General features: G+C 56.6%; 1 protein-coding gene across 2 annotated transcripts in view; it reads left to right on the top strand.

Moving 5' to 3' along the window:
• KCNJ9 (potassium channel, inwardly rectifying subfamily J, member 9) overlaps positions 1 to 9,235 on the top strand; it is an 11,398-nt gene extending 2,163 nt beyond the window's left edge. For both annotated transcript variants that reach the window (XM_015429562.1, XM_015429561.1), the window contains one exon: positions 8,919 to 9,235. In XM_015429562.1, coding sequence (XP_015285048.1) covers positions 8,919 to 9,235 — 317 coding nt within the window. The remainder of the gene's footprint in view (positions 1 to 8,918) is intronic.
• The last annotated feature ends 6,611 nt before the right edge of the window (positions 9,236 to 15,846 follow it).

Raw genomic sequence — 15,846 nt, 5'->3', positions numbered from 1 at the left:
TCGTGGGGCCGGCTTGGTGGGGGGGGGGGCTCCCTGGAGAGGCGGGAGGGGCCCATTCCTTGGAGTTCGTCAGGAGGCTTCTTCTGAGGGGCATCGTCTATGGGGGGGAGGGGGGATTTGGACCTTGCTCTTTTTATCTTTGGTTTTAGCTGGGGGTGTTTTAGCTATTCTCACCATGAACCAAGAGGAAAGGCGGGGTGTGAATATTCTGATACATAAATAAACTGCAAGAAGCTCATGGAAGAGGCGCTTGGAAAGGCCTGGTCCTCCCGCTTCTGTCAGAGGGGGCACCACTGAGAGGGGTGGGGTGGGGGGAGGCCCAAAGGCCCAAAGGAGCATCAGGCGGGCGGCTCCTCGTGTCTGTGTGCCCCCGGCATATTGTAGCCCCCCCCCTCCATGAGTTCTTCTGACCGGTGCTCAGAGGCATCCACAGGTTCCAGTGCACCAAGATAGCCGGCCTGGCCTACCCAATCAGGTGAAAAGAGGCGATGTCTGATGTGGTGGTGGGGCGGATTGGTTCCTTTTGTTGTTGTTGTTCAGTCGCACACTCGAGTCCGACTCTTCGCGACCCCATGATGGACCAGATCCCGCCAGGCCCTCCTGTCTTCCGACCTGCTGCGGAGTTTGCTCAACGCCATGTTCGTTGCCTCGACAACACTGCCCGACCCTCTCCTTCTTTGCCGCCCCCTTCTTCTTCTTCTTTGACCTTCAGTCTTTCCCGGCACCAGGGCCTTCTTCTCCAGGGAGGGCTTGGTTCCTTTACCCCACCTGAACTGTGGGGAGGGGCAGCCAGATTATCCGTTCTCTGCGGGGGGGGGACTCCATGTGCCTCCCCACGTGCCCTGGGTCTGAGGCTGGGGGAGGGGAAAGGGGTGGGGAACGGGTGGCTTGAGAAGTCACCCTACATCGGTGAGTCCTTGCTCAGACCCACTCCCGCCCTCTGAGTGTGTGTGTGGGTGCGCGCCTTAAGTGCCCTCGAGTAGTCCTGAGTGGGTGAAGACCTCCGAAACATCCTGACGGGGGGAGGGCCCTCCTTGTGGCTTCCGGGGCCGAAGTCCGTCCATCTCCGGCTGGGTCCTCCTCTCCTCCTGCTGCCTTCACCATCTCCTGGGATGATGGTCTTTCTTTCCCAGAGATCCTTGCCTCAGTGAGGGGGGTGTCCGTGCAGATGTGGCTGCCATGCAGGCAGCATGGGGTGTGTGTTTGTGCTAAAGAACCAGAAGCCCCCAACAAATGCTGGACTTCTGGGCTTTGTCCCAAGTGTGCGCACGGGGGTGGTTCTGTTTCTCCTTGGGGCCCCCCCCCCCACCTGCTCCAGGGCGGTTTGGAAGTGGGCTGCCCCTCCCCTCCCCCCATGCTTCTGAGCTTTGCTCTCCCCCTCAGAAACTCCGCTGTGCTCCCCGCATCCACCCCGAACTCCTGGCATAAACACAACTCGGCTTGCAAAGCCTTCTTCTCCTCGGCTGCCTCTTGTCTTCACGCCCTCCTCACCCGCCCCCCTGCCACATGGAGTTGCATAAGTCTCTCTGCACACCCCGTTACCACGGCACCCAGCCGGGCCTGGGAGGCTGATTGCGAGCCAGCTGGGGCAGGGTGGGGGGGGGGGGAGAGGGGCATAAATAGAGCCAGCGAGCCACGTCGGACGGACACAGGCACACAGGAGGAGGAGGAGGAGGCCAGACGGACTGCACGGCCCCTCCATGCCAGTGTTCAGCAACGGAGGACAGGCCAGTGGCAAGGAGAGGCGGGGCCTTGTGGGTGGCGGCCTCTCACCTGGGGACCTCCCAGCCCCTCACTTTTTCTGAGTCCCTCCCAGCACTGAGGGGGCTGTTTCACGGGGTGGTGGCTGTTTGAGCGTTCTGGGTGGCTCCTCTTATTTTTTTTCCCATTTCCTGCCTAGTCAGTTTCCTGCCCAGTCTGACAGTTCTGGTCACCAAACCTCAAAAAGGATATTAGAGCATTGGGGAAAGTGCAGAAAAGGGCAACTAGGATGATAAAAGGGTCGGAACACTTTCCCGTGACATGATCGAGGTTTATAAGATTAAGCGTGGGATAGAGTAGGCAGAGAAAGAAGTCCTTTTCTCCCCTTTCTCACAATACAAGAACTCTTTGTGGGCACTCCATGAAATTGCTGAGCGGTCGGGTTAGAATGGATAAAAGGAAGTCCTTCCTCACCCAAAGAGTGATGCACACATGGAATTCACTGCCACAGGAGGTGGTGGCAGCTACAAGCATGGACGGCTTCAGGAGGGAATTAGATAAGCATATGGAGCAGAGGTCCCTCAGTGGCTATTAGCCACAAGGTATAGATAGGGACTCTCGGTCTGGGGCAAGGGATGCTCTGTGTTCTTGGTGCTTGGGGGGCAACAGTGGGGGGGCTTCTAGTGTCCTGGCCCCACTGGTGGACCTCCTGATGGCACCTGGTATTTTTTGCCACTGTGTGACACAGAAGAGTGTTGGACTGGGTGGGCCATTGGCCTAATCCAACATTGACTTCTCTTGTGTTCTTATGTTAAGAGCAGATGTCCATCAGTGGCTCTTAGCCACAAGGTATAGGTAGGATCCCCTCATGGATCACTGCCTTGTCGTGGCGAGGGGGCTTGAGCAGTTCAATGAAGCTGTGGGCTATGCCGTGAAGGGCCACCCAAGACGGACAGGCCACAGCAGAGAACTCAGACCAAGAGTGATCCCCCTGGAGAAGGAAATGGCAACCCACTCCAGTACTTTTGCCAAGAAAACCCCATGGAAAGTACCAAAAGGCTAAAAGATATGACGCCGGAAGATGAGCCCCTCAGGTCGGAAGGTGTCCAATATGCTACTGAGGAAGAGCAGAGGGCAAGTACAAGTAACCCCAGAAAGAGTGAAGCGGCTGGGCCAAAGCCGAAAGGACCCTCAGTTGTGGATGTGTCTGATGGTGAAAGGAAAGTCCAATGCTGCAAAGAACAATACTACATAGGAACCTGGAATGTAAGATCTATGAATCAAGGTAAGCCTGACGTGGTCAAAAATGAGATGGCAAGACTGAACATCGATATCCTAGGAATCAGTGAACTAAAGTGGACAGGAATGGGCGAATTTAACTCAGAAGACCATTATATCTACTACTGTGGCCAGGAATCTCGTAGAAAAAATGGTGTGGCCTTTATAGTCAACAAGAGAGTGCAAAAGGCAGTACTGGGATACAATCTCAAAAATGACAGAATGATTTCTGTCCGATTCCAAGGCAAACCATTCAACATCACAGTAATCCAAGTCTATGCCCCAACCACTGATGCAGAAGAGGCTGAAGTAGACCGGTTCTATGAAGACCTACAACACCTCCTAGAACTAACACCAAAAAATGATGTCCTCATCATCATAGGGGACTGGAATGCTAAAGTAGGAAGTCAAAAGGTAACCGGAATAACAGACAAGTTTGGCCTTGGAAAGCAAAATGAAGCAGGGCAAAGGTTAACAGAGTTTTGTCAAGAGAACACACTGGTCATAGCGAACACCCTTTTCCAACAACCTAAGAGGCGACTCTACACATGGACATCACCAGATGGGCAACACCGAAATCAGATTGACTATATAATTTGCAGTCAAAGATGGAGAAGCTCTATCCAGTCAGTAAAAACAAGACCTGGAGCTGACTGTGGTTCAGATCATGAGCTACTCATTGCAAAATTCAGACTTAAACTGAAGAAAATCGGGAAAACCATGAGGCCATTCAGGTTTGACCTAGATCACATCCCTGATGAATATACAGTAGAGGTGAAGAATAGATTCAAGGGTCTGGATTTGATAGATAGAGTGCCTGAAGAACTATGGACAGAGGTTCGTGACATCGTACAGGAGGCAGCAATCACCACCATACCAAAGAAAAAGAAATGCAAGAAAGCAAAATGGCTTTCTGATGAGGCTTTACAAATAGCAGAGGAAAGAAGGAAAGCGAAAGGCAAAGGCGAAAAGGAAAGATTTACCCAACTGAACGCAGATTTCCAGAGAACAGCAAGGAGAGATAAGGAGGCCTTCCTGAATGAACAGTGCAAAGTAATAGAAGAAAACAATAGAATGGGAAGGACTAGAGATCTCTTCAAGAAAATTGGAGAAATCAAGGGAGCGTTCCATGCAAAGCTGGCCATGATAAAGGACAAAAACGGTAGGGACCTAACAGAAGCAGAAGAGATTAGGAAAAGATGGCAAGAATACACAGAAGAACTATACAAGAAAGACCTCAATGTCCTTGACAAACACGACGGTATAATCACTGACCTTGAGCCAGACATCCTGGAATGTGAAGTTAAATGGGCCTTAGAAAGCATTACTAACAACAAAGCTAGTGGAGGTGATGGTATTCCAGCTGAGCTATTCAAAGTCTTAGAAGATGATGCTGTTAAAGTGCTGCACTCCATTTGCCAGCAAATTTGGAAAACGCAACAGTGGCCACAGGATTGGAAAAGATCAGTATACATTCCAATCCCAAAGAAGGGCAACGCCAAGGAATGTTCAAACTATCGCACAATTGCTGACACTGTCTAACCATCTCATCCTTTGCCGTCCCCGTCTTCTTTGACCTTCAATCTTTCCCAGCATCAGGGTTTTCTCCAGTGAGTGCAAACATGTCTTTCAAATGCCGGGAAAGATGCCTGGCTTTAAAGTTTGATGCGAACGTATCAAGCAAGCTAGTACTGTGAAAGGGTCATTATGGCTCCTGATTCTGCCACTTTCTCCAGATACTTGGTGACATATCTCTGCAGGTCTGCTATTGGTTCACTGACTTCAGCCTTTGAGAAGTTCCTGGTGGTGATGCACTGTGCTAAAACTGATGCTGCTTTTGGAAGAGCAGTTCTTCAGAGCCTGTTTCTTCAAGACGACCTGCAGATAACATCAGGTACATGGCTCCCTAGTCATCAAATCACCGCAGACTGTGACTGCAGCCATGAAATTAAAAGACGCCTGCTCCTTGGGAGGAAAGCGATGGCGAACCTAAACAGCATGATAAAAAGTAGAGACATCACCCTGCCAACAAAAGTCTGCATGGTCCAAGCAATGGTATTCCCAGTAGTCATGTATGGCTGCGAGAGTTGGACTATAAGGAAGGCCGAGCGCCGAAGAATAGATTCTTTTGAACTATGGTGCTGGAGAAGACTCTTGAGAGTTCCTTGGACTGCAAGGAGATCAAATCAGTCAATCCTCAAAGAAATCAACCCTGACTGTTCCCTGGAAGGCCAGATAATGAAACTGAAGCTCAAATACTTTGGCCACCAAATGAGAAGGGAGCACTCACTGGAGAAGACCCTGATGCTGGGAAAGATTGAAGGTCAAAGAAGACGGGGACGGCAAAGGATGAGATGGTTAGACAGTGTCATCGATGCAACGAACATGAAATTGAGCCAGCTTCAGAGGACGGCGGAAGACAGGAGGGCCTGGCGGGAGATGATCCATGGGGTCGCGAAGAGTCGGACTCGACTGTGCGACTGAACAACAACAACAAATAGGTAGGAACTCTCAATCTGGGGCAAGGGATGCTCTGTGTTCTTGGTGCTTGGGGGTGGGGGGTCAACAGTGGGAGGGCTTCTGTTGTCCTGGCCCCACTGCTGGACCTCCTGAGGGCACCTGGTGTTTTTGCCCACTGTGTGACACAGAGTGTTGGACTGGAGGGGTCATTGGGCTGATCCAACATTTGGCTTCTCTTATGTTGTCTTATGTTCTTAGTCTGCACTGCAGGCAAACGTATGAGCTCCGCTGTCCACAGGCAGCACCCCTGCCAGTCGCTGTATGCCCCTCCCCTCGGAAGAACACAAGCAAGGAATGACAGAGAAGATAAGCAGGGAAGGATGCTGAGAGATAGACTGCACCTGAACATGGAGACTCCATCCACCTGTTGCGACTAAAAGCTAGCCATTTTGGAAACCTACTTTTGGGGAATTAGCCTTCCCTGTTTGTTTATCTAAAATATTTATTAGCTGCCTTCCTTTTGGAGCTCAAGGCAACTAACAACATAGATAATAAAATATGTTGTCGAAGGCTTCCACGGCCGGAGTTCATTAGTTGTTGTAGATTTTCCGGGCTGTATGGCCATGGTCTTGGCGAAGACCACAGTCGTACAGCCCGGAAAATCTACAACAACTAATAATAGATAAAATACATAAAATAAAATACATAAAAAAACATAACCCAAATTTAAAACCACAGTTCAGGAGCCAGTGTTCCCCCTAAGCTGAGTGAGTGTGAGCTAGCTCAGTTTCTTAGCTTCCGGCTCACACATTTCTTGTCTCAGCTCAGGAAGGAGGTGGCTCCAGAGCACTCTGATTGATGCAGCAGCCAAACCGCTCACTCACAGCTTCAATGCCGGTCGCTCCCCGAGGAGAATTTTTGCTCACCAGACTTCCCGCAGCTTAGAGGGGGAGCATTGTTCAGGACTGCCAGTCAACTTAGCTCTGACCTGGAAAACCCTGGCTATCCCGATCTCGTCAGAGCTTGCAGGCCTACCGGAGCCTGCCCTGGTTGGTAGGTGGATGGGAGGCCACCAAGGAGGTCCAGGGTCACCATGCAGAGGCAGGCAGTGGCAAACCACCTCTGGACGTCTCTCGCCTTGTCCTGGAAACCCTAAAGGGTCACCATGAGTTCCCTGTGACAAAACAAGGCAGACTCTTAACCAATGTTCCCTCTAAGCTGTGGAGTCTTCTGAGCGAAAATCCTACTTTGTGAGCTACGGGCATTAAAGTTGTGAGCGAGCCAATTGGTTGCTGCATAAATTAGTTTGCTTTGAGGCCATCCTTCCTGAGCTAGAGCAACAATCTGTGATCTGGAGGCTAAAAAACTGTGAGCTAGCTCACACCAACTCAGCTTAGAGGGAACAATGGACTTAATTAAATGCGGTTCTAAAGGAAACCGTCTTCAGCTGCCTCCAAAGGACCGAAAGGGAGGGGGCCGGGGGAGGTTGTTCCATAGTCGTGGGGCTGCCGTGGAAAAGGCCTTCTCTTCTATGTCCACCAGAGGAGGTGCTTTGATTTGGGGGGGGGACAGTCAGGAGGGCCTCTCCCGGTGATCTTAATTCCCGGGCAGGACCCTGCGGGAGAAGACCGTCCTTCGGAGACCCGCCTGGTCCCAAATCCAGAGCTCACAGGCAAGCCAGGGAAGTGATGGCCACCCAACCTTGCCAACAAGAGGTACCCAAGAGACGTCCATGGAGGTGCCCTTTACCTGGTACAGGGCATAATCCACCAAGAAGCTCTCCTTCACGAGCCTCTTCGATAAGGAATTCCATTGTGGAATTCATGGACAATGGAGCTAATGTTGGCCATGATCACAGAGAGCTTCAGAAGGGATGATGGCAGTCAGACAGACTCACAGACGAGAGGTCTCTCAGGGGCTACGAGCCAGGGTGACTCAAGGGGACCTTCACATTCAGAGGCAGGCGAACTGCTTGACCACTGAGTGAGACGGGAGGCTGGACTAGATGGACCCTCACTGGTCTGACCCAGCAGGGCTCTTCTGGTGTTCTTCTCAGGGGAAGGCCTCGGCCTCCATGCCCTGTTCTTGGCCCTCCAGAGGAACTGCTTGACCACTGAGTGAGACGGGAGGCTGGACTAGATGGACCCTCACTGGTCTGACCCAGCAGGGCTCTTCTGGTGTTCTTCTCAGGGGAAGGCCTCGGCCTCCATGCCCTGTTCTTGGCCCTCCAGAGGAACTGCTTGACCACTGAGTGAGACGGGAGGCTGGACTAGATGGACCCTCACTGGTCTGACCCAGCAGGGCTCTTCTGGTGTTCTTCTCAGGGGAAGGCCTCGGCCTCCATGCCCTGTTCTTGGCCCTCCAGAGGAACTGCTTGACCACTGAGTGAGACGGGAGGCTGGACTAGATGGACCCTCACTGGTCTGACCCAGCAGGGCTCTTCTGGTGTTCTTCTCAGGGGAAGGCCTCGGCCTCCATGCCCTGTTCTTGGCCCTCCAGAGGAACTGCTTGACCACTGAGTGAGACGGGAGGCTGGACTAGATGGACCCTCACTGGTCTGACCCAGCAGGGCTCTTCTGGTGTTCTTCTCAGGGGAAGGCCTCGGCCTCCATGCCCTGTTCTTGGCCCTCCAGAGGAACTGCTTGACCACTGAGTGAGACGGGAGGCTGGACTAGATGGACCCTCACTGGTCTGATCCAGGCCCTGCAGAGGTTCTGAGGTTCTTATGAAGGCCTCAGTCTCTCTGCCCTGTTGTTGGCCCTCCAGAGGAACTGGCTGGCCCCTGTGTGAGACAGGATGTTGGACTAGATGGACCCTCACTGGTCTGATCCAGGCCCTGCAGAGGTTCTGAGGTTCTTATGAAGGCCTCAGTCTCTCTGCCCTGTTGTTGGCCCTCCAGAGGAACTGGCTGGCCCCTGTGTGAGACAGGATGTTGGACTAGATGGACCCTCACTGGTCTGATCCAGGCCCTGCAGAGGTTCTGAGGTTCTTATGAAGGCCTCAGTCTCTCTGCCCTGTTGTTGGCCCTCCAGAGGAACTGGCTGGCCCCTGTGTGAGACAGGATGTTGGACTAGATGGACCCTCACTGGTCTGATCCAGGCCCTGCAGAGGTTCTGAGGTTCTTATGAAGGCCTCAGTCTCTCTGCCCTGTTGTTGGCCCTCCAGAGGAACTGGCTGGCCCCTGTGTGAGACAGGATGTTGGACTAGATGGACCCTCACTGGTCTGACCCAGCATGGCTCTTCTGAGGTTCTTCTCAGGGGAAGGCCTCGGCCTCTCTGCCCTGTTGTTGTCCCTCCAGAGGAACTGGTTGGCCCCTGTGTGACTCAGGATGCTGGACTAGATGGACCCTCAGTGGTCTGACCCAGCAGGGCTCTTCTGGTGTTCTTTGATGAGTGGGTTATCAATAATGCCCCCCTCCCAGCTCCAGGGTGGTGCCTCTGCCCCCACTAATCTCCTGATATCTCTTCTGCCTCACCAGGGATGACGTGCCAAGCCCGAAGCTCCTACCTGATGGACGAGGTCCTCTGGGGGCATCGCTTCATGTCTGTCCTCTCCCTTGAGGACGGCTTCTATGAGGTGGACTACAACAGCTTCCACCAGACCTTCGAAGTGCCCACCCCCAGCTGCAGTGCCCGGGAAATGGCTGAGGCCGCCGCCCGCATGGACGCTCACCTGTACTGGTCCATCCCCAGCCGGCTGGACGAGAAGGTGGAGGAAACCACAGAGAAGGCAGAAGAAGGCAGCAAGGAGCGGAATGGGAACCTGGCCAGCTTGGAAAGCGAGTCGAAGGTTTAACGGGGCCGTGCGGTGATGGATGGACACGGACGAAGGCAGCAGCCGCCCCGGTGAAGGAAAGAGGGAGGGAGCCGTTCAAGGAGAGCCGGCCGATGATCAGGCTGAGGGCCTCTTAGCACCAGCGGCAAGGGCACGGGCTGCTAGTGGTGGGGCACAGGCAGGTGGGAAATATTCCCAGTCATGCGTCCATCACCAAGGGTGCAGGCAGGCGTCTCAGTGGCGACCCCATCTGCTGGCCAGATCCTCCCAATGGGGAGCAAAGATGACTAACATGGATGGAAGAGAAGCCGCCTGGCCAGAGAGCCTCCATTGGGGGGGGGTGCCGGCAGGGTTGGGCCCCTTCCCCCATCTCGGCCAAGGGACCCTCCTGATTTTCTGTCACTTTGGCAGACACGGTGTGGCAGGTACGGGATGCCGAGGCTGGTACAACAGGGCACTGCTGGTCCCGATCTGGGGCAGGTGGTGGGCACTTGAATTCCCCCTTCTCCCGGGGAAACTCCATTGCTTGAGCCAGGCCTCCCCCACCCCCCGCTGGAGCACGGCCAGTTCTGGTGTTCCCGCCAGGCCCCCCCCCCCCAACGCCTTGCCTGCGCCCTCCAGCATCACCCCCAAACTGGGAGCCAATCCTCTCCGGGCACAGGAGGAGCCCTGAGCCGGCTGCCTGAACGCCCTCCGCCGCTGCCCCCGTTCCGGCTCTGACTGCAGCTCCCCACCCTCCGCATGACTCATGGAAGGCCCGATCCGGCCAGTGCCACACTCAGAGGGAGGGAGGGGGAGGGGGAGAGAGAGAGAGGCCAGGCGGGCGGGCGGGCAAGGGCCTCCGGCGGCCGCGCGCATTCTCCTTTGCACACTCCTCCTCCCCTCCCCCTTAATAAAGAGGTTTTTGCAGGCTGACGCTGCTCACTGAAGCCCCCCCCCCATTTTCTGCACATGGCTATGCCGTGGTGGCCCCCCGGGCACAAGGGAGCCCCCCATCACCACCACCACCGCCTCTTTGCATCTGGCGGCTGGCTTCTGGCCCCAGGGCCTTGCCGGAAAAGACTTCCTGTGGAACCTGTGGTCTTCAAAGCCACCCCACCCCGAGTGTCAGGCAGGAGGGGGCTAGGGTTGCCAGCCTCCAGGTGAGCCCTGGACATCTCCTGCTATGACAACTGATCTCCAGATGACAGAGATCTGGCGAAAACGGCTGCTTTGGAGGGTGGGCTCTCGCCGGGCATGGTCCCCTGCTGAGATGCCAGTCGAATCCGACTCATCTCCGTTTCCAAGCTGAAGAGCCAGCGCTGTCCGAAGACTTCTCCGTGGTCATGTGGCCTGCGTGACTAGACGCCGAGGCGCACGGAACGCCGTCACCTTCCCCACCGAAGCGGGCCCTATTTATCTACTTGCCATTTCTTGCTTTCGAACTGCTAGGTTGGCAGGAGCTGGAACCAGAGACGGGAGCTCACTCCATCACCGGGCACACTCAGGTCTCGAACTGCCAAACTACCGACCTTCCAGTCTGCAGTTCAGTGTCTTAGCCACTTGAGCCACCACACCCCAGGCTAAACCCCCCCCCCCAAATCCCGAGGTCTTTCCCCACCCAGAGCTGGACACGTCGAGCTGTTTCTCTCCTGGAAGAAAGGGAGAGAGGCGGACAGGCCAGCTCCAGAGGGAACCTGCAGCTGCCGCCCCCCACCCACCGGAGGGCACAAGGGAGCCAAGAGGGCCTCTGACCCACCGGCAGGGGAGGAGGGAGGGGAGGGTAAGCCCTGGGGGCGGGGGTGGGCTTCTACCCCGCATGGCTGGTGGTGTCCCCAGGGACCCTGAGCCCAGCCACCAGGAGGGGGGGAGTCCTGCAGGGGCCCCCAGCTGTGCCTGGGCCGGGACTGGCCCACCGCCTCATCCTTGGGGGGGGGTCACCACACTGGCTGGGCTGGAGCTGAAGATCTCCACAACGCGGCCCGTCCTGCTGGCCCCTGGCCCGTTCTGGGATCCCCCTATGTGAGAAAGCAGGGACATGCAGCTGGGGTGGGGGTGGGGGTGGGGGCCCACACTGGAAAACTGTGTGGGTCCTCAGGATGCGTGCAGGCCTGGAGTGTCCGGTTTGCGAATGCAGGAGAGCAGGAAGCGGGCTCTGTGCTCTCGTCTCTGCACATGCAAGACCACCGGGGGAGGGGGGGCCCTCAGGAGCCGATGCCTCCTGGGCCAGGCACGTCCTCCAGGTGCCAGAGGGGTTTTGGGCCGCAGCAGAGGAGCACGGGGGGGGGGGGGCAGGGAAGAAGCCAACTCCCTCACCGGAAGACTGACCCCCCCCCAATCAGTCAGGCGTGCAGGAGACCCAACCCCCCCACCTCACAGCCCAGCTGAGCCAGCAGGAAGGCCCCCCCCCAGTCAGGTCCCTGAGCGGGGGGGGGATTCCCACAGGTAAGGTTTCCAACCTCCAGGCGGGGCCTGGAGAGCCCCCAGAATTCCATCTCCAGACAAAGGGCAGCTATGGAGGTCCAGCTGTGCGGCTTCATGTCCCCCACAGTTCTCTCCTCTCCCCAGACGCTGCCCACCACAACGTCCACCCCCACATCTCCAGGAATCCCCCAAGCTGGAGTTGGCAACCCTATACCACAAGGAAGGACTGGTGGCCCAGGCCAGACAAAACGTCTTCCCCGCGTGCCACACCACAGCCCCCTCCTCCGTAAGGGTTCGGAACACGCTGGGGAAAGGGGGTCTGGCGGACGCTCCTGCTTCTTTCCCAAAGTGCTGGGGGGGGGGAGAAGCTGGCCTGGGGGGGGACAACCACCCCCACCCCACCCCGAACGTGTCCCAGTCGGAGGGAGGGCCGTGCAGAAAGGAAAGCCCATTCTCCGGGCAGGGACTCCTGGATCCTGAACTCCACCCGCTTCCCCAGAGCTGTGCTTCAGGGCTCTCTCTCGCGGAGGACTCTCTGGAGCTGAAGAGGATCTTCTGGCCGGGTGGAAGCAGAGACCAGCGAGGCGCAGAGGGAAGGCCAGGAGAGCAGGCCGGGGAGGAAGACGCGGGGTCCACCCACCCCGCCCATGTCCAGAGGGTGGGGGTGCATGGGAGGGGGACGGGAGAGGGTCTGGAGAGAAGCAAGGCCCAAGGAGGCAGGCTGGGCCAGACGGGACCCCCCCCCCCCCACCCCCCTACGTACTCAGCCGAGAACTTCCAGCAGCATCCCGGGAAGGCCCGAGGGCAGGCCGGGACTCGCAGCGTTCCCTCTAAGCTGAGTGAGTGTGAGCTAGCTCACAGTTCTTTAGCCTCTGGCTCACACATTTTGGTCTTAGCTCAGGAAGGATGGGGCTCCAGAGCAAACTAGTTTATGCAGCAGCCAAATCGCTGGCTCACCCCTTCAATGCCAGCAGCTCACAAAGGAGAATTTTGGCTCAGAATTTTGAGAGCCAGTTTGGTGTCGTGGTTAAGTGTGCGGACTCTAATCTGGGAGAACCGGGTTTGATTCCCCACTCCTCCACTTGCACCTGCTGATGTGACCTTGGGTCAGTCACAAGCTCTGGCACAGCTGTCCTTGACAAAGGGCAGTTTCTGTCCGAGCTCTCTCAGCCCCACCCACCTCACAGGGTGTCTGTTGTGGGGAGGGGAAGGGGAAGGAGTTTGTAAGCCGCTCTGGACACGCGACTTAAGTAGAACTTTTCAAGGTAGAGGGGAAAAAGGCGCACATGTTGCTTTGTGCCTGTGGGGAAAGCAAGAACTGTTACGGAGGCCAGGATGAAGGAAGGGTTACCTCAGTACTTCGTTCCCGCCCTGGGAAATGCTGATTGCCACTTTGGGGTCAGGAAGCAATCCTGGAGTTTTTTTTGTCCTCTTCTGGGAGTGGAACAGGGGCCGCTGCGGGTGTGGGGGAGGGGAGGCATTTGTGAATTTCCTGCCCTGTGCAGGGGGTTGGACTAGATGACCCTGGAGTTCCCTTCCAGCTCTGTGATTCTATGAAAACCACCTTGAACACAGAGACACCCTGCATGAATGAGTCAAATCTAGGGAAGCGTACGTGATCCTGTGACCAGGAAGCAGAATTTGATTTTAACCCTCCCCTCCCTGCCAAAGCGGGCTCAGGGCAGCACAGCCCCCCCAGCTGGAAAGGAGAGGGACCCGCGGGCTGGATCTCTGTGGCTCTGCAGGACCCCCGCTGCCGCGGGCCAGAGAAGCTTCCGACATACCAGCCATCAGAGGCCTTGAGTGGCCAGGAGGGGCCTGCCTGGCCTCACGGGGCTTGTGGCTCTTGCCTGGCTCCTCACTGGGAGAAGCCCCTCGCCCTGTTGACTGAGCCGCTCACAGTCTGCCTGGAGCCCCCCTCCCAGCTGGGCACAGATCCTGGCAGGCTGTGGCTGCTGGCAGGCAGGCAGGCAGGCAGGCCGGCCTTCAACGTGTGTAGCCCCACCAGAGAGAGACAGACTCACGACTAAACAAAGGCTGCCCCAGGACACATTCCTGCACGTGCCCCCCCCCCGTTTGCCCAGCCTTTACAAGGCTCCTGTCCCTGGCCCCCGGGTGAGGAGAGTGGCTATGGGCCACCATTGATAACAATCAATACCGCAGCCATCCTCTGATGCACCCAGTGTCTCTGATACTCCAGGTCTCTACCAGAGCCCCCTGGGTTTGCTGCCACGAACTACGCAGCTCTTCTGGAATCCACATCCATGACAGTGAAATCACCCCTCCCCCCAGCTACATCCAGTTAGGATCCCAATTGGCAGGTGCCTGATCTGGCTCCATGCTTCAGTAACCCCCCAGGGGTCATTTCCTGCAGGAGCGCACAGGAGCAGAGCTCCGGCAGTAAAGAGCCCAGGGGGCAGGCACATGCAACAAGCCCCACCCCCTGCTCCCAGCAGCCCTCAGTCAGAGCCAGAAGCAGCCAGGTAAGTCGCAGAGCTCCCCCCTGGCCCAAAACAGTCCAGTTGCACCTTTAAGACCTGGTTTTATTCAGGTACAAGCTCTCCCTCCTCAGCAAGGACAGATCTGCACGTTCCCCCCCCCAAAAAAAATAGCTAGCAATCCAAAACAGTCCAGCGGAGCCTGAGCGGTGGGTGTTGCCTTCTGACACGCTTCCGGTGACGTCAGGGGGTGTGGCATATGCAAACGAGTTACGCTAATGAGTTATTCCAATGAGCTCCTGCACCTCTTTTTCTACGAAATGAGCCCTGGAACCCCCGAGCTAGACTGCCGTAATATGCTGTACATGGGGCTGCTTTTGAAGATTAACTGGGAAGAGGAGCAGGTACAAAAGGCTGCAGCCCATTTGTGATCAGGGGCCGGGTGGCGAGACCACGTGACTCTGACTCTGAGCTGGGTTCACCTCTTGCCAATCAGTGTCAGGGTCCCATTCCGGGCCCTGGCGCTCCCCTTCAAAGCCCTTCGTGACCTTCCTGGGGGGCCCTCATTGGAAGGAACTGGCTCTCCCTGCAGCAGGTTCCTGTGCGGCAGCTTCACGCTTCCCAGCAAGCTGTATTCTCCCCCCGGTCTATCTCAAGATCAAGTCTTGCCTGCTCAGACTGGCAGCAGCTCTCCGGGGTCTCAGGCGGAGGTCTTTCCCATCACCTCCCACCTGGTCCTTTTTAATTGGAGATGCTGCCGGGGATTGAACTTGGGAATGTGCATGCCATGCAGAGGCTCTGCCACTGAGCCGCGGCCCCGCCCTCGTAAACCCAGGAAGCTGCCTTACACGGCATCAGACCCCTTGGGGTCCGTCAAGGTCAGTACTGCCCGCTCAGACTGGCAGCCGCTCTACAGGGTTCTCGGGCTAAAGTCCTTCACACCACCCGCTGCCCGGTCCCTTTAACCTTCTGCTTGAACCTGGGGCCTTCTGAATATTCCCCCACCCCTTGCCTAAGGCACATTCATGACAGCCCTGTGCCTCCGGAACAGCCTCCTGGGAGACGTTGTGTGTGTCTGGGGAGTCTGGAGAGCCCTCTCGGAGAGCTCTGGGGGGAACCGGGACCTGGGCAAGTGGGTGGTGCCCTGCTGGTTGGGGCTTCTGTTGTGACATGTGGAAAACAAAAGTAAAACATGTCATCGCATCGTCCTCTCTGGCTTTTATATTGTCGTTACCCACCTTGGGATGCCCAGGAAAGAGGCAGGCACATCAATGTAATAAACCGAGAAACAAACACAGACTGGGGGAATCTTTTCTCAACAGGCTGGCAGCTGCCTTACTGTTCCGCCTCCAGGGGGCACTGCAGGCCAGGCACTGGCACTGGCCACTCCGCGGCCCTCTAAGGATGCCCCCGTCCAAGGGAATCGGGCACAAGCAACATTCTGTCCTGGGCATTGTTGACAAGAGGGCTTGAGGAACCACCCCCCCTTCGGTGCCAGGCACAGGCCGGAGCTCTGCCGGAGCAGACACCCGCCCAGTCGGGCCCCCCCCCCCCCCCCCCCCCCCCCCCGCTCCTCCGAAGCCCGGCTGCAGCCATTTTGTTGCCGTGGCGATAGGAAACACCCCACCCAGTTCCTGAAGAACGGGTAACTCTGTCTGCCCTCCAGCAGCCTGAGCCACAAGAAGGGTTGCCGAAACCAGGTCGGGAAATTCCTGGACAGTTGGGGGACGGAGCCTGGGAAAGGAAAGAAACCTCCACGGGGCCTCATAACCGCCCTGGAGCCGCCATTTT

Source organism: Gekko japonicus, unplaced genomic scaffold (assembly GCF_001447785.1).
Source record: "Gekko japonicus isolate JY-2015 unplaced genomic scaffold, Gekko_japonicus_V1.1 scaffold358, whole genome shotgun sequence".
Lineage (NCBI taxonomy): Eukaryota > Metazoa > Chordata > Lepidosauria > Squamata > Gekkonidae > Gekko > Gekko japonicus.
Note: the sequence above shows the minus strand (reverse complement) of the source record. Positions and strands in the feature narration are given on the sequence as shown.